This window comes from Ostrea edulis, chromosome 5 (assembly GCF_947568905.1).
Source record: "Ostrea edulis chromosome 5, xbOstEdul1.1, whole genome shotgun sequence".
NCBI classification, from domain to species: domain Eukaryota; kingdom Metazoa; phylum Mollusca; class Bivalvia; order Ostreida; family Ostreidae; genus Ostrea; species Ostrea edulis.
This window is the reverse complement of record NC_079168.1, coordinates 7,562,480-7,586,590: the sequence shown is the minus strand read 5'-3', so window position 1 is coordinate 7,586,590 and position 24,111 is coordinate 7,562,480. Positions and strand designations below refer to the sequence as shown.

Sequence of the window (24,111 nt, the reverse complement as noted above, 5' to 3'; positions counted from 1 at the left end):
TCCTGCGTGTAGTTTTGGATTCTGGTGCAGACACCTGCATATAAAATATTGAAGATTTATAGCATACTTTTTGCATTAATATTTGAAAAAAGAAGAAGATATATATAATATATATAAGACCTTAATGTTTTTTATGATAAATAAGGTGATATTGTACTTCTGAATCTTGTAAATTACTGTACATGTAATGTTCAGCATAGGCCTGGGACTATGAAATACCACACATTTAATAACACTTAATGATTATACAGCATAGGGCCATAAATGAATCAACTTTCACAATTCATTAAAAAAATAACCTTAGTTTCTTTAAATAATCATTCTAAACTCACTTCTATCGAACTTTTATGAAATCTGAATTATTATATTTTCCATTTTAATGAACGAAACCACCCGGGACTTACATGTATGTATTCGTGTCGAAACCACTCGGGTCGAACATGCAATTGTGTCGAAACCACGCGGTCAAACGGGTAATTGGTACATAACCACCCGCATTTAATCCTTTACAAAAGTGGAATGAAAACCTTGACTGTGGTGTTCTTACAATCATATAATATGTATATGGCTGTACAGGAAAAAATAAGACACCGAGGTGTGATATGAGCTATACCCTATCTGTCATTCCATCTTTTCGTTTTCATTCCGTCTACGGTCTAGATTTACAAAATGAAAATAAAAACTAACCTCTGGTGATCGCAGACCTCGTTGGATCATTGCTGTTGATCCCGGTGTTATTTTCAGCGTGTTCCTCCTCATGCTTTCTTGAAATTGTGATATGATGAGATCAATTTCTCGTCTATATTTAATAATTTTCTCAATTTTGCTAAAGCATTTTACACACACACCCTCTGCACGACAAGGTATGACCATCACTTTCAGAATCACATTTCGCTTTTCCTCGGTTAGTTTTAATTTCAATCGGAATAATATTTTGACTGAACATTACCTTTGCTATCTATTTCTTTTACAAGAAAAGAAAAACCACAAAGACAACAGATATTCCTTAAACTGTACACCCCTTGTGGTGTTCTCGGCGAGGAAAGTATGGCTGCCGCCATGTCGATTTGTTTACTCGGATTTATCGGGACGCTTCTGTAAAGCTAAGTAGTTCCGATAGAACGAACATTTTCGAAATTTTCTAGGCGATGTTCTGATTGGACAACATCCAAGGTCATTCTGAGACGACCTCGTACGGGGATTTGTTAAATCTTATATTGAAGCGTATCGTAGAGGAGCGGATCTATAAGTATAATTTTAATTAGATTGCAATATTGCGTAGGCCTGCTATATTATATGTATTATAACCGTTGCAGTGCATATGGGCAGTAAATTGGCATGCAATACGCTCTTTACTCTTAGTCCTCTTCGTGCTGGTCAGCACAGAAGGCCGTCACCAGAGACTTCCATGTTGGTCTGTCTTTCGCCCATTTCTGGACCTGTCCCCAACTCCAGTTGTTATCTTTCATTTCTTTCTCCACCGATCTTCTCCAGGTCTCTCTTGGTCTTCCTCTCTTTGTCTTGCCAGTTGGTGACCATTTCAAAGCAACCCTTGGGATGGAATTTGGGTGCATTCTGCATACATGTCCTATCCACAGCCATTTTCTCTTTCTGATCGTCTGGGATAGAGGAGTGGTGTTTGTCCTTTTGTACAGTTCGTCATTTGAGATGGTGTTAGGCCAGAAGATGCGCAATATTCTGCGGAGACATCGGGTCTGAAATACATCCAGGTTGTTGGAAATAGACTTGGTTACTTTCCAAGATTCAGCATCATATAGTAGGACCCCAAGCACGTTGCTCTTGAAGATCTTAATTTTGGTGTTGGTGCTAAACTTTGTTGACCTCCAGATGTTCCGCAGAGCAGCATACGCTCCTGTGGCTTTAGAAATGCGAGCTTGTACATCTGCCTCTGAATCCCCATCAGTGGTGATCTTACTTCCTAGGTATGGGAAGTTGGTGACATCTTCTATGTTTGTGCCATTTAAGGAGATAGGTTCCTCTGATATGGTATTGACTTTCATGATCTTAGTTTTGGAGGTGTTTATATGAAGGCCAATTGTTTCAGCTGTTTTTGCGAGCTGGGTGGTGTTTTCTTGCATGTCTCGATGACGGTGAGATAACAGTGCAATATCGTCCGCAAAATCAAGGTCTTCAAGTACTTCTGTCATACCCCAAGTAATCCCTGTTCGTTTGCTTCTAGTTGTTTTTCGCATAATCCAGTCGATGCAGAAGGTAAAGAGAAGAGGAGAGAGCAGACATCCCTGTTTCACTCCTGTCGTCAATTTAAACTCCTCTGATAGGCTTGATCCACAGATAACTCTGACATTAAGTTCAGTGTATTGCATCTTGATGATGGAGATGATTTTATCTGGGATTCCATAATGACGAAGGATTCTTTCTAGGGCTAGGCAATTAACACTATCAAAAGCTTTGGTGAAGTCAATGAAATTGATGTATAATGGGGAGTTTCATTCATTGCTTTGTTCTAGAATTTGTCTGAGAGCGAATAGCTGGTCAGCGCACGACTTCCCTTTCCTAAAGCCTGCTTGTTCTTGACGCAGTAAGGGATCTGTTACTTCTGCAATTCTGTCCAGTATCACTCTGCTTAGAACCTTCATGGTAACGGAAAGCAACATTATTCCTCTATAGTTGTTACAATTTGAGAGGTCTCCTTTCTTTGGTAATTTAACTATAAGGCCAGTTTTCCAGAAGGATGGTGTTTTTTCTGATTCCCAGATCTTCTGTAGGATATTTGTCAAAAGTGTAGGTGTCCAGTATTCTTCGGCCTTGAAGAGCTCTGCATGTATCTGATCAATGCCTGCAGCTTTTCCATTTTTAAGTTTGGTGATTGCCTTTTTTACCTCTTCTATACTTGGTGGATCAGTATCAATATCTAATGTGTCCGTGGCTGGTAATATTATTGCCTCGTTCTTTGGGTCTTTCATATTAAATACTTCTTCAAAATGTTCCTTCCAGCGTTTCAGTATGTCTTCTTCTTTTGATAGTACATTTCCCTGTTTGTCTTTAATTGGTAGCTCTGATGACTGAAATTTGCCTGCTAATGTTTTTGTAATTCGATAGAGGGTATGCATGACTTGTTTAGAAGCTGCTTGTTCTGCCTCATAAGCTAGCTTTTCAGTGTATGCCTTTCTGTCAGCTCTTGCACTCCTCTTTACTTCCCTGTCAATAGCCCGATATTCTGCCTGGAGTTGGTCCTTTTGCCTCTTGGATTTTGTGGATAAGATTTTACTTTTCTTCTCTTTTCGTTCTTCTACTATTTTCCATGTTTTATCTGAAATCCATTCTTCTTTTTTCTTTCTCTTTGGGCCAAGTATTTGTTGACTATTTTCTATTAATACTTTGTTAAAAGTTTCCATATCGATTTCATCAGGATGTTCCATGAGTGTTGAAAACTTGTTTTGGATTTTTAATTGAAAAGATCTCAAGGTTTTTGTATCTTTGAGTTTTTGGATGTTGATTCAAGGTGGTCTTTGATCTTTTTTCCTTGATTTCCTCAGTTTTGACTTGATTTTTGCCAGTACTAAAGAGTGGTCACTTCCCACATCAGCCCCTTGTTTTGCAACCACATCGAGAAGACTACTTCTCCATCTCTTGTTGATGATAATATGGTCAATTTGGTTCTTTGTATGACCATCTGGTGAGTTCCATGTTGTCTTATGGATGTCTTTGTGCATGAATATAGTTCCACCTAGGTCGTTTTCTTGGCAGAAAGTGCATAGTCTCTCTCCGTTGTTGTTACATTCTCCTATTCCTTGCTGGCCCATGATGGTTTCTTTACCTTGGTTGCATTTTCCAACTTTAGCATTTAAGTCTCCAAGGATAAGCAGAACATCATGAGATGGTGTGTCGTCTACTACCTTTTGTAGGCTGTCATAGAAAGATATTTTCTCTTCATCTTCTGCATCATCTGTTGGCGCATAGCAAACCACAGCAGTCAATTTGGCGAAGGCTGAGTTGTATCTTACTGTTATTATTCGCTCACTCACAGGTTTCCATTCTAAAAGACTTCTGTGGACCTCCTTTGTTGTAATAATGGCTACTCCTTTGCTATGATGGTCGTCGGTTCTTCCAGAGTAGAGTATCTGATGTCCTGATACTAGTTGTTTTGATCCACTACCTGTCCATCTGGCTTCACTAACTCCTAGGAGCTCGATCTTGTAATACATTCCTGTTTGGTAGAGGGTCCGCACGTTCCAGCAGCCCACTTCACGGGTTATTTTCGGTCGAAGGACATCTCCTATCGGGATGGGTGATTCACCCGTCATACTTCCAGTGTCTTGAATGGTGTCAATCCTTCTTCCATCATTTTGTTCTCTGGTTAAGGTTTCTGTAGCGTCTTTTGTTTAACATGTTAGGGTTGCTGGCCCTAAGCATAACCCCCTGAACTCGGAGGACCAGTGGTTTTCTGTTGGGGTTGTCCTTCCCTTAGATGATTGCTTTCCCTTGCTTTCGTGTTCATCGACACGGATTTTCTTTCTGGATTTTCTTCCATAGCCTTTGACTTACCAAAGCCATCCACAAGGCAGTGGAACTATTTGACCCATAGATGGGGTAAGGTTGGTGAGAGCCAGGGCATGTCCACGCGCCGGTGGGCCTGCACTCTGCACCTCTAGGGTCCTTACTACTCCGAGATCCCCTTCATGTTAGCCTTGAGTGCTACAAATGCCAAAAACGGTGGATTTGATTTTTAAAAAAACGAACTTTTTTGAAAAATAATTCAGTAAATTTGTGAACAGATTCCGGAAAACACATATCAATTTTCCGTTACCGATGCTGGAATTAGTGATCGTTATTTTGTATCCGTTGCTTTTTGAAGTGAAAAAGTGGACTTTTTGTGGTTTTCGAAGATTCTTGAAATGCTTACGATAGATTGAATGGGGCTCTTCGATTCAAAACTTTTACTATAAATGGAACTCCGAATGTTGCATGAGTTACATTAAAAGTTGTTTCATTGAAAAGATACAAACATGAAGAATGGGATTTGATGCTGGAAACGTGTGTTTATGCAGAGGTTAGTTTACGATTGTGATTTTACACATTTGACTGATAGTTCGAATTCCAAGATGGCGGCATGCAAATTAGCCAAATGGTAAGAATTTCTCCTTATGTCATACCGATTGTTACGCCGTTCTTGACACACTGATAACTACGGATTACTCCGTTTACCGGATCAAGTTATAGGGCTCGCGGTTGCTGTGGCCGGTCGACAAGAGATGCTTACTCCTCTTAGGCACCTGATCCCACCTTTGGTACATCCAGGGGTCTGTATGCCCAGCTCTCTATTTTGTATTTCTTATAGGAATTATGAGATTGACCGCTGTTCGTTATATACACCTTTCTACATTTATGAAGTAATTAAAGAACTCATTTTCATGCAAAAGATTTTTGTCTTCTATTACCTTTAAACTTCCATATACATATACGTCCAGTGGGGATCCGGAATAGAATAGGTCCTCAGTATCCCCTTGCTTGTCGTAAGAGGTGTCTAAATGGGGTGATCCTTTGGATGAGACCACAAAATAAATAAGGCTGAACAATCAACCATCAAACCGATGACTACGAAAGACAACTCTGAGTTAAAACTTAAAATCCCATCATTATGTTGGGTTATTGATAAGTCATTGGTCTATAGCAGATGTACGTTACAGAAGGGATTCAAAGTAATGATTGTAAACCATTTTTCTTCAGGAGTTCTGAAATTCTTGTTCAAATGTCTGGCTTCGGATGCGAAACTTCAAGGGGTCTTTTTGTGGCCATTGATAAAAGTGACACAAAACATCCCTGACTATACATTGCCCGGGAAATAAAATGCTGCTATGTAAGTGGTAAAACGAGTTAAAGCACGCTTTAGTATTGGAGTAAACACAAACATACACTTTAGTTCAAGTGGTATTTTAGATAGCATCGGCTTGAGAAGTGACAACGGAAATGGAATATACTGTGTACGTAAAGTGTCCATAAATTAACTAGGATGTTAAACAATTATCTGCCATAAAATAAATATAGGCGCCATGGCTAAGGACAGGCGGAATGGAACGGTGTTCGTCATTGTTGTTGGGTTTTGTTTTGTTGTTGGTTTGAACGGTCAGCCTCTCATTCAGACTGGAGACGCAGACGACAACTTACTGGACCTGTTTGCTAAATTCCCAGGAATAGCTGATTTATATGAAGATGTACGACAGCAGTCTATCATGCTATCAAAAGCAGAACTTAAAGTTTCTCTTATTTCAAAGAATCTGATTGAGTCATACGAGAAGGATGTAGCTGAAGTTAAGAAGTTCTTTACGGAATCATCACCGAATATTGAAATGATATCACAAAACTTGACCAAATTTGGTACTTTTGTGAATGAAACGGAAAGTTCATTGGAAGAATTTTCGAAAAAGTTGAATGGGTTTTCTAAGAATCTCTCGGATTTGATATCGCGAGCGGAGAGTCAGCAGACGGCGGATGCTGCCCTGGACAGTCAGATCCAGAGTTTGATGCACCAGACAAGTACTGCAGAGAACGTTTCTCAGATAATTCTGTCCAATGTCGGTAAGTTTAACTGCAAATTCACACTCAAGTTCTATATCTTTCCCTTTTTATTACATAAAATGCATCTCTTTTAGAGAGCTTGAAGATGGACCCAGTTGGTTTCAATGTGTATCTAGGACAAGAAGCTAACTACACCGACAAAACAAGGATTTCATTCAGAGAGGTGATAACCAATATCGGTAACCAGTTTCGCACTGGGAATGGTGTGTTTAGCTGTCAAACATCAGGAATGTACCTGTTTGCTGCTACAATTTGCGCCCAGATTGGAAGTTTCGCGCGCGCTTCTATTGTACGTGATAATGTCGTTCTGTCTCGTCTGGTCGCGGAAGACCAAACTACACATGATTGCGGAAGTACCACCGTGGTTGTGGAAGTCCGCTCTGGGGAAAATATTTGGATGAGATCAGAAAACTTTTCCTTATTTGATGCTCAGTCGTACTTCTCGGGAGTTTTAATTAGAAAAGTATGACCTTAAAAAAATCGACAATTTACTCCTCTGGTTTTATACCCTGAACTTGTAAAATTTTAAGTTTCAAAATCAATGTATGTGGAATCTTACGATTTGACAAATGACAGAAAGCTGAGCTGTGATTCCAAATATAGATTTTGATAACTTGCAATATTCTACGTGCATGTAAGCTATAGGACACAAGTTTAAAAAGTTTGTTTATTTCCATTCATTAGAGTTAAAATTAACAAATTCACAAATAAAATACATATATATAGGTCATCACACTTTTTAAGAAACGAGGCGTACATAAATAGAATCATATATTACCGTCAGGAAATTACAATTTTCCTTAAATAGCATTATCAAAATTTCATACTAACTGGTTATGACAATATTAGAGTATTCATAACAATTTCATGAAACTGTATCTTCACAAAAATATACAAAATGCCTGTACAAAATAAAGGAAATCTATTGCATAATAGACTTGATAAAGAAATTAATAAAAACTGAGTTATTGCCCTTGAATTCAATATTTTAAAACGCATCATTGATTATTCATCTATAACTTAGACTTTTGAAATTGTTTATTATTAACAAGATTTTTACAACACCTATTGGAAAAGACTCCAACAAAATTTATGTTCCTGTCTTGCATAAATCTAAATAAATCATTGATTTTGTAAAATCTGATGACATCACAGGAGGGTGAAATTACTTTAAACTTTCAAATTCAATATTATAAATTTTTTGTATATTAAGTGCAAAAAAGTTATTATTTACTTCCAGTATTATAGCATTGTTCACATCTGTATTGTTAGAGGTGCAATGGTTGATTTGTGTTGGTTATGTTGTGTTGACATCAACAGAAAAATCAAATTTCAACGCATAAATTGAATCCTGATTTTCGAAAAAGAGGAAGAGGCTCATTGGGGGCCGTCATGGAAACTCAAACACTCACAACCAAACATATTCCAATTAATAAACGACTGTGAATTTTCTCTTAGCCACTGTGGTTTAACAACAGTATCTATCTCACAATTCTCTTCATCACTTTGTTTAGAAGGTATTGAACCAGGTGTGCCCTTTGTACATAATGACAAGCTAACTGGGTTAAGAACATCACTCAGTATTGGGTCGAAATCAAGTACATTACAATTTGAAATGATTTTAAACATATTTAGTGAAATAATAGCATAATCTAGTACAGACTTGTTATAAGTAGTTTGACCTATACCTAGCTGCAGAACTGTAGCTCTCTGAAAAAATATTTTGACATAACAGAGAGCTACAGAGCCACCCCTTATAAAAACCTTCGATTTACGGCGCACAAAAAGCTGCGCACGGTTGAGGCCTTATATCGTTGTATTCTTGAGTTGCTGTCTCATAAATTTAATATAAAAAAATTCTTAACATATTTCCCTACTATAATTGTGTCTAAACATACCTTCAAATATTCATTAAAGCCCCATACGACCTGAAAACTCCCAGCTTCAAATGATTTCGTTTGTTGACGTAGCCATGTTAGGTAGCCGGTCAATTGTTGGTATCTATTCATAAACGTTATATGTTATGTATTCGCTCTTCATTTATTATCAATACGAATAATTTATAGAAATTAAAAAAATAAAGTTTTTCTAAAGGTAAAATAAGCTCTTGATTCATGAAAATGCTACTAAAGTCCTTAACACTCGTGTGGCAGGGATAGAGACCGGACCAGACTAATGAAAGCCGCATTGCCGTGAGTTTAGCTATTTGAATAATTATTATTTAAAGGCACTGGGATGATATATTATTTAAAATATTTAGCTAAAATGTTTGTGGGGTTATTAGTTCACATCTAGACGATATTATGCTAGTATGGAAATTAACCACGATTCAAATTGACCGGCTACCTAACATGGCTACGTCAACAAACGAAATCATTTGAAGCTGGGAGTTTTCAGATCGTATGGGGCTTTAATGAATATTTGAAGGTATGTTCAGACACAATTATAGTAGGGAAATATGTTAAGAATTTTTTTATATTAAATTTATGAGACAGCAACTCAAGAATACAACGATATAAGGCCTCAACCCTGCGCAGCTTTTTGTGCGCCGTAAATCGAAGGTTTTTATAAGGGGTGGCTCTGTAGCTCTCTGTTATGTCAAAATATTTTTTCAGAGAGCTACAGTTCTGCAGCTAACCTATACCATGATCAGCACCAACCGGACCATTCACAAAGAATAATTCACAATTACCACAAAGTTATAACAAAGTTTAACGTTTCCCCTATCAGTCAATACGATGCACTAACGACTATAATAAACAACGTTTGTTTGGATTAAAGATCGAACTTCCGGGATCAGGGGGCATACTATTTCCTGAGGCCGGGAAACGGACACTTTTCATTGTGTCCTTATCTTAGTGCTTTGTATGATGTAAAACTCATACGGTACCAATTTTGATGCACCAGATGCGCATTTCGACAAATAATGTCTCTTCAGTGATGCTCAACCGAAATGTTTGAAATCCGAAATAACTATGATCATATCTATTTTGTAGATCTGACACTTTTAGGTATAAGAATGTTGTTGGTTAGTAATGCTGTATATATTAAATACACACACAGAGAGAGAGCGGGTTCCCACCGATATTGAATACCCTAATGTTCAGAATTTCAAAAGACATTTCATATGTACAGTCTCACTCATTGCATAAATGTTATAAAGAAGCAATTTAAAATTGATACAGTTAAAAAGGCTTTTGTAACCCGCCAAAAACGCATTGAATTTCTTTATATTAATATCATAATTCTTTATGAAAATGCATTGTAATCTTTCATATTATATCTTTGTATGTTGTAAAGTACTATACCCTCAAACGGTAATTTATTCTTTATGCTACATAAATATATTGCCTGAAATTTCAAAAATTGTCGCTTTGTTTGAGCCCAGCAATGGAGTATCTCCAAAATTAAATCCAGGGGTCCGTGTTTGCCAAACTATCTATTTTGTTGTTTTTTGGCTTGCTGATCAATATATTTTCTAGGAAGTGAATCGGGACATCCTATTCGTCCAAAATACAATGATGTCTTTGATGAGAATACTACATGATTATGAAATGAATATCACTAAAAGCTATTGCAGACATGTATATGTGTGATAGAATATTTTGCAGATTTGTTTTGCATGATATTCGCATATGTGATTTCTACATACGTTTATCGCACACTGTTTGTATTATTGTTTTTCAACGAAACGCAGCACGTTTGAAAATCATGCGATCCACTTTTCCCTATGTAACAATACGATACTCAAACACTTCCATCTATACACAAATCCAAGTCACTTGTTACGCCATGATCACAGGAGCTCGGTGTCGAGTGAGGGTAACGATAACCAACTCAAAAAATCGGAACATGTAAAGAGGAAACTTAATAGCCCATCAGATAAACAAACCAAAATAACTCGCAGGAGGTTTCTGTCTGCATCCCTCCCAGATCTAAATGCAAAAAAAAACTTCTGGTGACACTGTCAAAATCAACAGTATGGAAGGTAATTGTGAATTGGCTTCTGCAAGCAATAACTCTTTGTCTGATCCCACAACATGTACCACTCAAACTATAACAACAGATGCAGTCCCCATTGCTCAACCGCCCCTTATACAATCCGAGTGTCAAACATCAGTTTACTAGGTCTGATTTAATCGGCTATGTGTGACCAAAGTTTGATGGAACAGTTAGTAACTGTACTGGCCAATGCCATAACACCTTCTATAGAAAAGGCTGTCCAGTCAGTATTTCATCAGCTGACAGAGACATTAAAAAAACAAACTGAAGAGATCAGTGAGCTTAAAAAACAAATAAGTGATGCAGAGGAATGCAATACAGACCTTCAGAAACAAATATGTGGATTGGAAGAATCGGTAGATGAGCTAGAACAGTATGATAGGAGAAACTCCTTCAGATTCCACAACTGTCCAGTGACTACCCAACAACATCAGCAACATCATCGAAATCGTGTAGACACCGACGCGATAGTTACAGAGCTGTGCAAGAATATGAATATCGATCTGACAGACGATTATATTTCCCGATCCCATCCAATCGACAAACCCAACAAAAGTGGAAATATACAGATAATCTGTAACTTCAAAAATTGGAAAATCGAAAACAGTATACTCAGAAAAACGGAAACTCAAAACCACTACAATATTCTTGACAGAGGACCTAACGAAGTACCGACAGGGAATGATTCAGGAATTGGCTAAAGCAAAACGCAAAGGTGACGTACACTCATACTGGACGAATGACGGGCGCATCTTTGTGAAATTTGAAGAGAGGGGGCCAAAACACCTGATCCGCTCCTTCAATGACCTTTACCACATTGTGTCACAGTCAGGATCTGATTAATATAAACCTCCATGCGTATTCATTTTTGATTTAGCATGCAATGCTATTATGATCACTACCATTATATTATTATCATTAGTTCCATTTTGCATTGTATATGTACATCTGTACATGCATCGTTTTACTTATATATATTACTTATATATATGTACTCATTACAAAAACATTGTAACCCTCATGTTTACTTATACTCATTATAAAAACATTGTAACTCTCATGTATACTTATATATATGTACTCATTACAAAAACATTGTAACCCTCATGTTTACTTATACTCATTATAAAAACATTGTAACCCTCATGTATACTTATATATATGTACTCATTACAGAAACATTGTAATCCTCATGTATACTTATATATATATGTACTCATTACAAAAACATTGTAACCCTCATGTTTATTTATATATATGTACTCATTACAAAAACATTGTAACCCTCATGTTTATTTATATATATGTACTCATTACAAAAACATTGTAACCCTCATGTTTATTTATATATATGTACTCATTACAAAAACATTGTAACCCTCATGTTTATTTATATATATGTACTCATTACAAAAACATTGTAACCCTCATGTTTATTTATATATATGTACTCATTACAAAAACATTGTAACCCTCATATTTATATATATATATATGTACTCATTACAGAAACATTGTAATCCTCATGTTTATTTATATATATGTACTCATTACAGAAACATTGTAACCCTCATTTTTCCTTCCAAAGTATGCTGTTCCGACCAGAATATGTATATTTGTACATACCTTTTTTGTTATTTAACCTAGATGCTACCAACAGACTTTTGGTTTTGCCTAGGGATGAACACAGTCACTGTTTTCTTTTGTTGTTTGTTTACTTTTTTACTTTGTTCTTTCTTTTTTAACTGATATCAAAGGTCACATTGAAAGTGTAAATGTATTGTGTGAATATACCATAGGTTTCGTTGAGGTAGGTTCCATGACAACACAATGTATGATTTCTTTATCTGATAATGGTTAACACAATTGAACAATATCGAACCGTAGTTGGACTATATTATTGTAATGTAGATGTACAACCAAATCGCAGTTATTTCGCATGTACCACAGAAAATGAAAAATTATTTTCCTATGTTCAGTTATTTATAAAGAGATCTGGTCGTTTTTGAGTTGATGGAATTTTCATAGCGATTACTTTGTACGTACTACATGCATGTATTAATTAATTGTACACACATGTATATATTAATCAATTGTACATACATATCGACAGATATAATTTATTATATAATTGCTTTATGAAAGCAAATCATCTTTTGACCTTTGATACCTTTGTGTTTCATTTCTTGAACATTATCTTATATCATCAATTGTCATATAGGAGAGGGCGTTCTAAATTTTAAGAACTTGTGCTGAATCCTTTTGGTATAACATCTAGACAATAAGATACTAGTATGTTCAAATGTATTGTGTATCTGAGTATCATAAATATAATACCAATGAAATATTGAGTGTCTAAATATAATAAATATAACCTTTCATACTCAAACATTTAGTTCATTTAGTATTCTTCTATGCCTGTCTGAATATAATAATTAGACAGAAAACAGAAACCCGCTGTTGATACCTGTTCTTAAAGTTTTAGATTAGATTTTCAAATATTTCTCAACTTTCCTTACCGATTTCGAATGAGATCTAACTGCATATCTAGATTTCTAGAGATTGGATACTGTACTACACAATACCATCATAATATAAACATACCTGATATCCATAGAGAGAATGGGGTATCACAATACTATATATAGATTTCTAGAGATTGGATACTGTACTACACAATACCATCATAATATAAACATACCTGATATCCATAGAAAGAATGGTATATCACAATACTATAATCCTTACATAAACATACTAAATATTGAGAGAGAGAGAGAGAGAGAGAGAGAGAGATTATAACCTTATTTCCTTGTGCATGATCTCAACTCATCGATTTCAAGAGGAGCAATCATGTTTTCGTTATGATGCGGAAGTACATTGTTCTCGGGATTAACAAATGTCAATTACATCTAATCCAGTCCTAAAAAGTATTCCATACTGTTAAAATCTGACACGACTGTTTAGAATTGTTATTCCTTTTTTTAGTAACAAAATAATTAACCGCCATGAAGTGTAACTTTTCGTTCATTCTGCTGTGCTGTGTAGTGTTATCGCATTCTTTGTATTTAAAAGCAGGTAAGACAATAAGCCATTTTAGCAGTGTAATAAGAACTGATGCCTCTACTGGGTATATATTCACTATATATCACACTTTATTTTGGTGAAACGGACAATCGCCATTACATGCAGTGCATACTTTTCCATTAAAAGTCGTTTATTATTTATTTTACCATCAATCTCCAATCTGTGTCATTAGGTTGTGATAAATTTGATTTTGATTTTAACCTCAGCAATTGGAGTTTGTTTGTTGTTGTTGGTTTTTTTTGTTTGTTTGTTGTTGTTTTTTTTTGCTCAAGTAAAGGGTGTTAAGCTGAACCGGCGATATTTCAGTCAATTTCGAAGTTAAGTCAGTCTTTAGTTTTGAAAATTCTGTGATCGAGTTGCGAATCGTTATAAGCTCACGTATTGTATCTGAAATCTTCCACAATTTTACTAATTTGTAAACACTGAAATAATAGTATCAATTTGTTTCAGAACGAAGAGCAAAGCGAGAGATTGACCAGTCCTTTATAGACAAACACATTGCTTTTGTGAAGGCGGGCAAGAAAATAAATTATAATCTTTTACGTGGTAGACTTCCTCAATACGCCAAAGATGATACAAGAAGGACAAAACAGACGTTTATTCTAGTTCAAGTAAAGAAATCAGAAAAGGAAGCATCGAAAAGAGCTGACTTTCTTGAAAAATTCAACGATGTGGTGAAGAATAAGCTCAAAAACGGGATGTGCAAAGCAAAAAGGGACCCAAACCGGCCTTATATTAGACAGAACATTATCAAGAAAACCTGCCAAAATAAGATCATTGCAAAGGGCCAGTCTCCGGGAAAAGAGGCGATTGAAACGACCGATTACTACATCTGCCCGGTTGGCGTTCATGAACTTGGACAGGGTACTCGGCTTGTGGAATTTAACTTACAGGACCCGGAAGTGGAATGTAAATCTTCAGAGAAGGGACAGTTTCGGGCAGGGATTGGGATTTTTAAGACTGTTAACAACAAGCCAGTTAATGCAGAAATTCAAAAGAAGACAAACGATTGGTTTCTAGTCAATCATTTGGATGGATCACAATTAGAGGGCAATGTTCCATGTTCAAGCAAATAACATTGTACAACGAAACATAGTGCTTTTATTATATATAAATATTATAGCGTTTTGTGAATTACAGAGTTGAATTACTGTAATATACCGGTAACGAACGTGAAGCGTCATTTCAAACAGTATAGGGTACTTCACATCTTGTTTATAGTCAGCATTCCGCAAATTCTATGGTTGTTATTAACGACCTAGTTTACCAATACAACCTGTCATTAGATCAAATGCTGACTGTCATGTTTCATACCAATTGTTACACTGATTTTGACTGTGGATTACTCCGTTTACTTATAAAGATATAGGGTTCACGGGGGATGTCACAGGAGAGGCTTACTCCTCCTCGACACCTTATCCCTATCCAGTGTGGTCCATGTTTGCCCAACTTTTAATTTTGTTTTCCTTATAGAAGTTCGTTATCTTCCCCTTTTCATCTAAACACAATAGGAAATTTCATGTGATCGCGAATATTTTACCCATATTGAAACGTCAACAACTGTAGGAAAAGTAACTCACATTTAGACCTATGGATGGCTCAGCGTCGCATCAGTAAAGGTTCTTTATCTTGCCAGAGCATACAGCTATACAAAGCCTCGGTTTTAAAGTTCTCATCCTAAGACCCTCGATTTTCACTTTATTTTGTAAGGGAGCAGTAACTCTCTGATCACTGAGTGCCCAAAACACTATGAAATTCGCTAAAACACAATCCAGAATCTGACGCTAAAACACAATGCTGGATCTGACGCTGTTTAAAATACGCTAAAACACAATACTAGATCTGACCTGTTTGAAATACGCTAAAACACAATACTGGATCTGACACTATTTAAAATACGCTAAAACACATTACTGGATCTGACCCTGTTTAAAATACGCTAAAACACAATACTGGATCTGACGCTGTTTAAAATACGCTAAAACACATTACTGGATCTGACCCTGTTTAAAATACGCTAAAACACAATACTGGATCTGACGCTGTTTAAAATACGCTAAAACACATTACTGGATCTGACGCTGTTTAAAATACGCTAAAACACAATACTGGATCTGACACTATTTAAAATACGCTAAAACACATTACTGGATCTGATGCTGTTTAAAATACGCTAAAACACAATACTGGATCTGACGCTGTTTAAAATATGCTAAAACACAATACTGGATCTGACCTGTTTGAAATACGCTAAAACACAATACTTTTTCTGACGCTTTTTGAAATCCATATTCTGTTCGCTGTGTTTCACTCATACTGAGGTGTTACCAACCGATATTGCATTAGACAAACAAAATTAGGATTATCAATTAGAGGTTAAAGACATTTATAAGATGATGATGATGATGATTTGTTCTCATAAACCAATGTCCAAAAGGTATAGAGAAATACAAATACTACAATAAACAAAGTCAGTATCCAGAGTAGAACAAAAAAGAAAAGGAAAAAAGAAGAAAAAACAAAACATATACATACATACACACACATACATTAGTAATATAACATCCATGAAGGCGTGAGTCGGAGAGAATATCATAATATTTTTTTTGGACATTTATCTTGTTATTGACAGCAGCTATTCTGAAGACAAATCGCATCATGAACATTTGCTTGTAATGAAAAAGTGAAAAGAACAAACTGTGATCAATATCATACATCTTATAACGAATACAAAATTGTAAGTAGTGGAAGCACAGATGTCTGGGAATACCAAAGGTAGAATCCACTGCTTAGGAGGAGTAAGTACCTCCTGTTGACCGGTCAAATCTGTCATGAGCCCTACACCTCGATCAGATAAACAGAGTAATCCTTATTTAAAATCAGAATATAAGAACGGTCCACATGTCAGATAGCAAATTAGATCATGATAGCTACCACAGAAGTTCGCTAAGTGTTGACTTTAAAGGAGCTGTTGTCAGAAGCCTGTCTCGGTTTATAAACTGGTCACACGTAGAATATGCTCGCATCCAATCAGTTGAGAGACATAAACACCATGCAGGCGATACTGGGACATTGCTATATAAACATGAGAATTTGAGGACGGAGAAGCTGACATCATCCTGTTTGTCATAATGCTGAGTTGCTAGTTTGCCGTTAACGTCAGTGTTCAATAAAACATCTAAATATGAAGTAGATACGTACGACAGCGTGTCGTTTATTTCGAGTTCACCGGAGTATACCGAATCGACATTTGAAAGAATATTGTTTATAGATAAACATCGTCGATGTATTATTATGTCGAGTTGAAGGCCACAGCAAGAGATTTCCTTCTCATGTAAAAGCCTCTGAATAAATTCTGCCATTGTCAGTTAATAAAGGAACACATTTCGTGCCAATGGGGATTCCAACAACAGACTGTTGGAAGACCTGATCACCAAAGACTACGCAGGTATGGTCTATGAGGAACTCCGACATCTTTTTTAATATCAACTTTAAAGTACTTATGCATAGAATCGGAGTAGTGTTTCAAGTTCCATTTTACTGACGAAGCAGCTGTCTGTGATGTCGAAATCCTAGTCTTTATTCTCTCGTGAGAAATGGTGGTGTAAAATATGTCCGTGTTTGCCCAACTATCTATTTTGTATTGCTTGTAGGAGTTATGAGATTGATCACTGTTCGTTATCTTCACCTTGCATGTTTATATAATGTTGATTTTGGAAGAGTTCTGCGATTTGAAATTTACTTAAAGTTCTTTGCAATTTCGGAACCACATTTGACTTACACCACTTCTCGCACATGTTAGGGAACAATACGTCTGAAGCTTTTATTTCAAAATAGTACATACATTATTTCCCACATTTTCTACATTATCATTGTACCGATATGGAAAAGTGCCTAATGTCTAATGTCTCAATTCGGTGATCTCAGTGTGGTACTCACGATTGGGGTCTTGGTACAATGGTCATTTTTACTCCCCCACTCAGGGCCGTAAATTAACCTTCAATTTGAAGGAGGCAGGAAATTAGGCGGGGGTCTGGGGGCCGCCCAGGCCCCCAGACGCTGAGCACATTTTGTGCACACTGAACATGTTTCGTGCAAAATCCTTGATTCTAGGGCCTTCTAAGATGTTACTTGACTAACTCATTCTAAAAGAAAGATTTGGAATGCTTTTTAAGGGAGGTATCATGTTCTTAGTTATTGGAAACAACATAAATTCTAATGAACTTTAAATTTTAATTTTTTTTGGCTCAAAAGTTGGAGGAGGCAGATGCCTCCTCCGCCTCCATGTAATTTACGGCCCTGCCCTACCGACGAAGTCGAAGGGGACTTTAGGTTTGCACTCCGTCCGTCTGTTTGTCTGTCTGTCTGTCTGTCAGTCCTACATATCAGTTTTCCGCACATTTTTCTCTGTTCTTGCAGATATGTATTTCATATTTGGTACATGCTTTACCATGACAAGTTACAGATAAAATTCGAATTTGGGTTCGGTCCGTTGATTTTTCCAAGTTATGGCCCTTGGACTTGGAAAAATGACAAAAATTATCAGTTTGCCGGACTCTTTGTTGTTGTTGTTGTTGTGCTTGCAGATATTCATTTGATATTTGGTACATTGTTTTGCCATAACAAGTTACAGATCAAGTTGGAATTTGGTTTCGGTCCGTTGATTTTGCATTAAGTTATGGCCCTTGGACCTAGAAAAATAACAGGAATTATCAGTTTTCCGTACTTTTTTCTTTGTTTTTGCAGATATTCATTTGATATTTGGTACATTGCTCTACCATAACACGTTACTTATCAAGTTCAAATTTGGTTCCGGTCAGTTGATTTTTCACTACGTTATGGCCCTTGGAATTAGACAAATACTATCCATTGTCAGTTTTCCGGACTTTTGTTTATTCATTTGATATTTAGTACATCATGATGATCGCTTTGCCATAACAAGTTACAGATCGATTTTGAAGTTTTCATGGTCTAGTCTTTGTACCTGAATAGTAGTTGATTTCCAACCATTCCTATCCTAGTTTCCCAATTTTCCTCTTTACCATAACCTTAGTGTCATAATGTTTGAATATTGTTGCGGTCTTATAATTTTTGTCTCCGGTAGGGGACTATGTATTGCTACATAATACTCTCAGAGTGTTTGTTTTTTCTAGAATGCTGACTCCCATGGACAAGATGGAAAATAGAACCACTAGCTGTTATTTACACTATAAATATAAAACATAAACAACAGATTCTTATATCTACATTCAAGATCCTTGCGATGTTTTGAAAGTATCCCTGTCTTATCCATTCCTTGAAATATTTTCTGCAATTGAGGTGTCATTTAATGCCACGCTGATGTTATGGTCACATAATGGCACACTCCATATTCTAGAGTTTTTTGTCGCAAAATCACAAATGTAAATATTTACCATGTAACAGTAATAGAATGACACGTATTTAAAGGTGTGTTTGCTTGTAAAGGTAAGGATTTGTTTATAAAGGTAAACTACTGCGTTAAGATACCAGTTCACAGAGAGACCATCTCAAGATATTATAAAAGTATAAAATGTTGCTCCAGGTTGGGGATTGCTGTAACATAGCCACTAGAAAGTACAAATAACATTAGCCTTCTACTTGTTTTAATCCTTGGTAGTTTAACGGTTGTCTGTCATATGCAGCGTCCATCAATGTCTAAAGAAAATGTTTCATGGTATGTTATAGCATTTAGAATTAAAGCTTGGTCTATTGGCTGTAATCATGACCGTTATTTTGATGATTTCATTCATCAGACAATCTTAGGAAGGGATTGGATATCAGTATGTCACTGGTTCATCGTGATACGAGGGTCAAGCATATATGAATAACAATGAGTGTACACAACGTCCCTACATGAGAACGCCTGCACGTTGTTTTGACAAAGTAAGGTTCTTCATAAAAATTAAGTTTGCCAATATATCGTTGAATAACTCTTGGAACCCCTACTGTGGTCCAATCTCGGGTAGGATAGCTGCAGTACTGTAGCTCTCTGAAAAAAAAATATTGTGACGAAACAGAGAGCTACAGATCCACCCCTTATAAAAACTTTCGATTTACGTCGCACAAAAAGCTGCGCACAGTTGAGGCCTGATATCATTGTATTCTCGTGTTGCTGTCTCATAAAGAGGTGTAGCGCTTTTGCTTACGAAACGGCCGACTCAGAAATCTAAAGGGAAAACATCGGTTTCCAATAATAGACTGACGTGTTATTTTTAGATATAAGGCCAACGTTTTTAATGTTTCGTTAACCAAGATAAATAACTCCTGCAGTTTAGCATTACTGACATTTATATGAGTCGTTCTTTATTCAATAAACCATGTTCCTATGTGGAATGATGAACAATACAATATTTTCATAGGTGCATTTATATCGCACAACAACCCTTTTACAATTGGCATTACTTAGCTCACTGTCTTTTTCTGACATGGTTGCAGCACCTTTAATAGATTTCATCACTTCATTTGCCTTTAGTTGATAATTCGAGTGTTTAGCTTTGCCTAAATATCATATGACAGTTGCTACATGAGTTTTTATATTTACTTTTGAGAAGTCAAACTGTATAAGTTATTTTCCTCCCTTGACCTATTTGTACTTACATTGTATTACATGTGCATCTCTGCCCCTTTTCTTGTAGTACCGGTATTTGTTTAGCGTTTAGTCAGCCACATTACGGTTTAAAAATTCTGTGCACACAGGAACAGGTTAGTGTAAACAAACGGAACTACAATGATCTCAGAATAAATTCCTTTTCTTTAAGTCGTAACTTTGCAAACATTGGAAGTTATAATAAAAATGGCTAATATTTATTAAAATATAATTATATATCACATTTATAACACACACACCCAAAAAAATGAAAAGTAAAAAAAAAAAATTGATTGGGAAAATATTGGACTTGAACTCGGAATGTATAAGTATAAGATTACCGAGCAGCTAAACCACTAGGCCACCCAGGCATGAAAGTTTAAAGGTTTCACGTTTGACAGGCTGCTAAATCTCAAGGTAAATTTTGAGAATGATATTTTAATATTTTAGCCATTTTCAACAGGAGGCCCACCATAAACCAAATTTCCTCAAATGGACTTATGTACAGTCATACTCAAGTAAAACAATTTTAGTGTTTTATTTCTGGTTTAAGGTGGCCTTTTGCAACAGTTTGCCATTTTTATGCCAATTACGTTACATCACTATCAACATATCGATATCTTTATTGAGTAATTTGGGTAAACACAAATATAAACTGACATTATATAGCAGAATATTTGTAAAAAATATATATATATATATTCAAGAAAAAAAAGCATTTATGTAGGCGAAATTGCATACCAAGTGCGCTATACTTCTTTAATATAAAAAAATTCTTAACATATTTTCCTACATTACGTGTGTCCATAAATACCTTCAAATATTCATTAAAACCCCATACGACTCGAAAACTTACAGCTTCGAATTATTTCGTTTGTTGACATAGCCATGTTAGGTAGCCAATCAATTTCATCATTGGATTGAACAGCAATACAGTCCACTCCACATATATAGTTGGTTATATTGAAATATCGGTTATATTGAAGTTAAAATAAATCCCCCAGTAGCAATGTTTGTGTAGTTCAGGATTGGTTATATTAAACTTTGGATATAGTGAACAATTCAGGTCGGTCCCCTTGATTTTATTATATCCGGAGTAGACTGTATTTGTCATTAGCATATTTGCTAATGACAAATATTAATTTGTCATTAATAAATCAATTGCACCAAGAGATAATTTTTAAAGGATTTTAATTTTGGATGTTTTCCCCTTGAATTTTCAACAGAATATATTTATGAATAATCCAAACATTTAAGTGGTTTCATATGGCATGTCAAACGTTGCAATATTTGATCTTTTCCATTTGTATTGTATAATTTTCCATTTGTATTCTATATTTTCCATTTGCATTGTATAATTTCCATTTGTATTCTATATTTTCCATTTGTTTTGTATAATTTTCCATTTGTATTTTATATTTTCCATTTGCATTGTATAATTTTTCATTTGTATTGTATCCAGGGAATGTTTATTTTGATTTGTTACGAAGGATTTCATTAGTTAACGTCATTGATGTACCACATCTGTAGACGTGCTTAGCACATATGACCGTAGAAATGACGGTTCTCTATCGTGCCAACGGCTGTGCAGCGATACGGAATATCTGTTTTTAAGTTCATTACGGAAAGACCCGTGATTCTCACTTTTAAATGCCGAGTGTTTGGCAAAGGAGCAATCACTGTCTTTGTTTATGTCAAAGGTTTGATGCGGCAATGACAGTAACGGTTCTCGAACTCACGACCTCTCGCCCACAAACCAAGCGATATATTACTGAGCTACCGCGATCAGGTCCATGCAGGATTAGTTATTTTTGAAAATACGTAGCTAGCTCTAGTAATGGCGACCCCCCCCCCCCCCCCCCCCGATCATTTAAAAAAAAAATACAACTGTTCAGAAAACCATGTACATTTTTATTTAGTCAGAATTCAGTAGATTCGGGGGACTTAATTCGGCCCTTGGGTCCCCACCAATTGTTAACATCGAGTTTTGTTTGTTACAACTATTCAATGGATTAATCTTAAGTTATCGTTTATCGAATTTGGTAATGCGCGAGATGTTGAAGAGGTAAAGTTCAGGAGCCACGTTTCGCAGGAATGTACCGTATTTGCTAAGTGTAATGGCGTAACCCCACCCCCACCCCCAATTAATTGATCGCTTTTATGCGTCTAATATGATGAGCATATTCAAACTAGTCTCCTATGTAACCACTGGCTGATCTAGATAATTTTGAACTAAAGGACGCAGTAAACTGCTGGATGGCTGGGGACTGTCTTAAGATCCCTAGTGAGTCCAAGTGCAAAGCCTTGGTGGAGGGGGGTTGCAGGGGGAGGGCGGATTTAAGAGGGGGCGCAGCCGGCGCCCCCCCCCCCTCCATTTTCAAATTTAAGGTAAATCTTGGCATCTTGTTTAGAAAAATGTATTAAACGATAAAAGAAGCAATAAATTCTTCCATTTCCGGAGAAATAAATGAAAAATCTTTTGATTTCTTGAATTACTTTATTGAGAAAACTTAATTTTTCCAGAAACCCTTAAAATTTGCGTCATTTTACTAACACTTTATTAAAAATGACATATTTCAAGCCCTGGCTTCACCCTCTGGACCCCTACCAGGGCTTCGCCCTGGACCCACTGGGGCCGCCTGAAGGCGGCCCCCAGACCCCCTGCCTCAAAGTGGCGCCTCCGTAACCGCAATTCCTCGATTCGCCCCTGAAAGTCCCCTGGAACAAGTGCGTTCTGACAAAATAAAACGTACATGCATGCTTTTTTCGACATCTATATATAAAATATATTTGTGAAGGGAAGGGGGGGGGGGTCTCCCAGCGCAAGATTCCTCATTGCTAGCTACATGTATGTTCAACTAGTCCTTATATGGAACCGATCGCGGTAGTTCAGTGATATACCCTTTGGTTCGTAATCGTGAGGTCGCATGTTCGAGTTCTACTCGTGTCATGGCTGAATCAAACCAGTTAATACTTTTCCATACGCATTGCTATCTAAAAGTGAGAATCACAGATCTTTCGGATAATGTGACCTTAAAAGCAGACATCCCGTGTTGGGACAGGCGTTGACACGTTAAAGAACCCCCGCTGTTACGCCACTGTGCGCGTACATGTAGCATAGTAAGTCTATTTGTGGTACGTCACCTGCAGCTGGTGACGGCTAAATATAAGTGGGACCTAAACTAATGAAATCCTTCGTAACAAATCAAAATAAACAATCCCTCGGATGCAATACAAATGAAAGATTTTGTAACGCAAATGGAAATTATACAATGCAAACGAAAAAAATATATAATACAAATGGAAAATATACAATACAAATGGAAAATTATACAATACAAATGGAAAATATAAAATACAAATGGAAAATTATACAATACAAATGGAAATTATACAATGCAAATGAAAAATTATACAATGCAAATGGAAAATATAGAATACAAATGGAAAATTATACAATACAAATGGAAAAGATCAAATATTGCAACGTTTGACATGCCATAGTTTCATGGGACAATTTTGTTGTTAATATAGGTTTTAGCGATATCAACACATTTAGAAATTTTAAAAGTTTTACAAAATTCTATAGAGCAATTTTAGGGGGGGGGTATCCTATGTCCTTCATACATTGACAAACTATAACCGATGTTAAACAAGAAATTGTGAAAATTCCGCCCTCTAAAGCATTGCAAATTAATTAGAAAAGCATGAAATGGAAGTATAGTTGGCATGTTAATACTTCGTCGTTTCTACTCTCTTTCAGCGCTTCTGAGGTATGTTATAATTCTGGATAAACACAGAGTGCCGTTCATAAATCCTTATCCTTGTAAATTTCTCATAGGAAAAGTTTGAAGCGG

The 24,111-nt window shown here is 36.3% G+C and overlaps 3 protein-coding genes across 3 annotated transcripts; 1 reads left to right on the top strand and 2 right to left on the bottom strand.

Annotated features, from left to right (window-relative positions):
* Positions 1-2,468: 2,468 nt before the first annotated feature.
* On the bottom strand, positions 2,469-3,401 carry LOC130054512 (uncharacterized). Its single transcript, XM_056164477.1, has one exon. It carries the CDS (start codon positions 3,399-3,401, stop codon positions 2,469-2,471), a length of 933 nt encoding a protein of 310 aa, XP_056020452.1.
* Positions 3,402-3,479: 78 nt separating this feature from the next.
* Positions 3,480-4,286, bottom strand: LOC130054511 (craniofacial development protein 2-like). Its single transcript, XM_056164476.1, has one exon. It carries the CDS (start codon positions 4,284-4,286, stop codon positions 3,480-3,482), a length of 807 nt encoding a protein of 268 aa, XP_056020451.1.
* A 1,596-nt stretch (positions 4,287-5,882) lies between these two features.
* On the top strand, positions 5,883-14,781 carry LOC125650004 (uncharacterized). The gene is made up of 2 exons (XM_048877934.2): positions 5,883-6,558; positions 14,098-14,781. Exons 1-2 carry the CDS (start codon positions 6,033-6,035, stop codon positions 14,721-14,723), a joined length of 1,152 nt encoding a protein of 383 aa, XP_048733891.1. The 5' UTR covers positions 5,883-6,032; the 3' UTR covers positions 14,724-14,781.
* Positions 14,782-24,111: the final 9,330 nt, after the last annotated feature.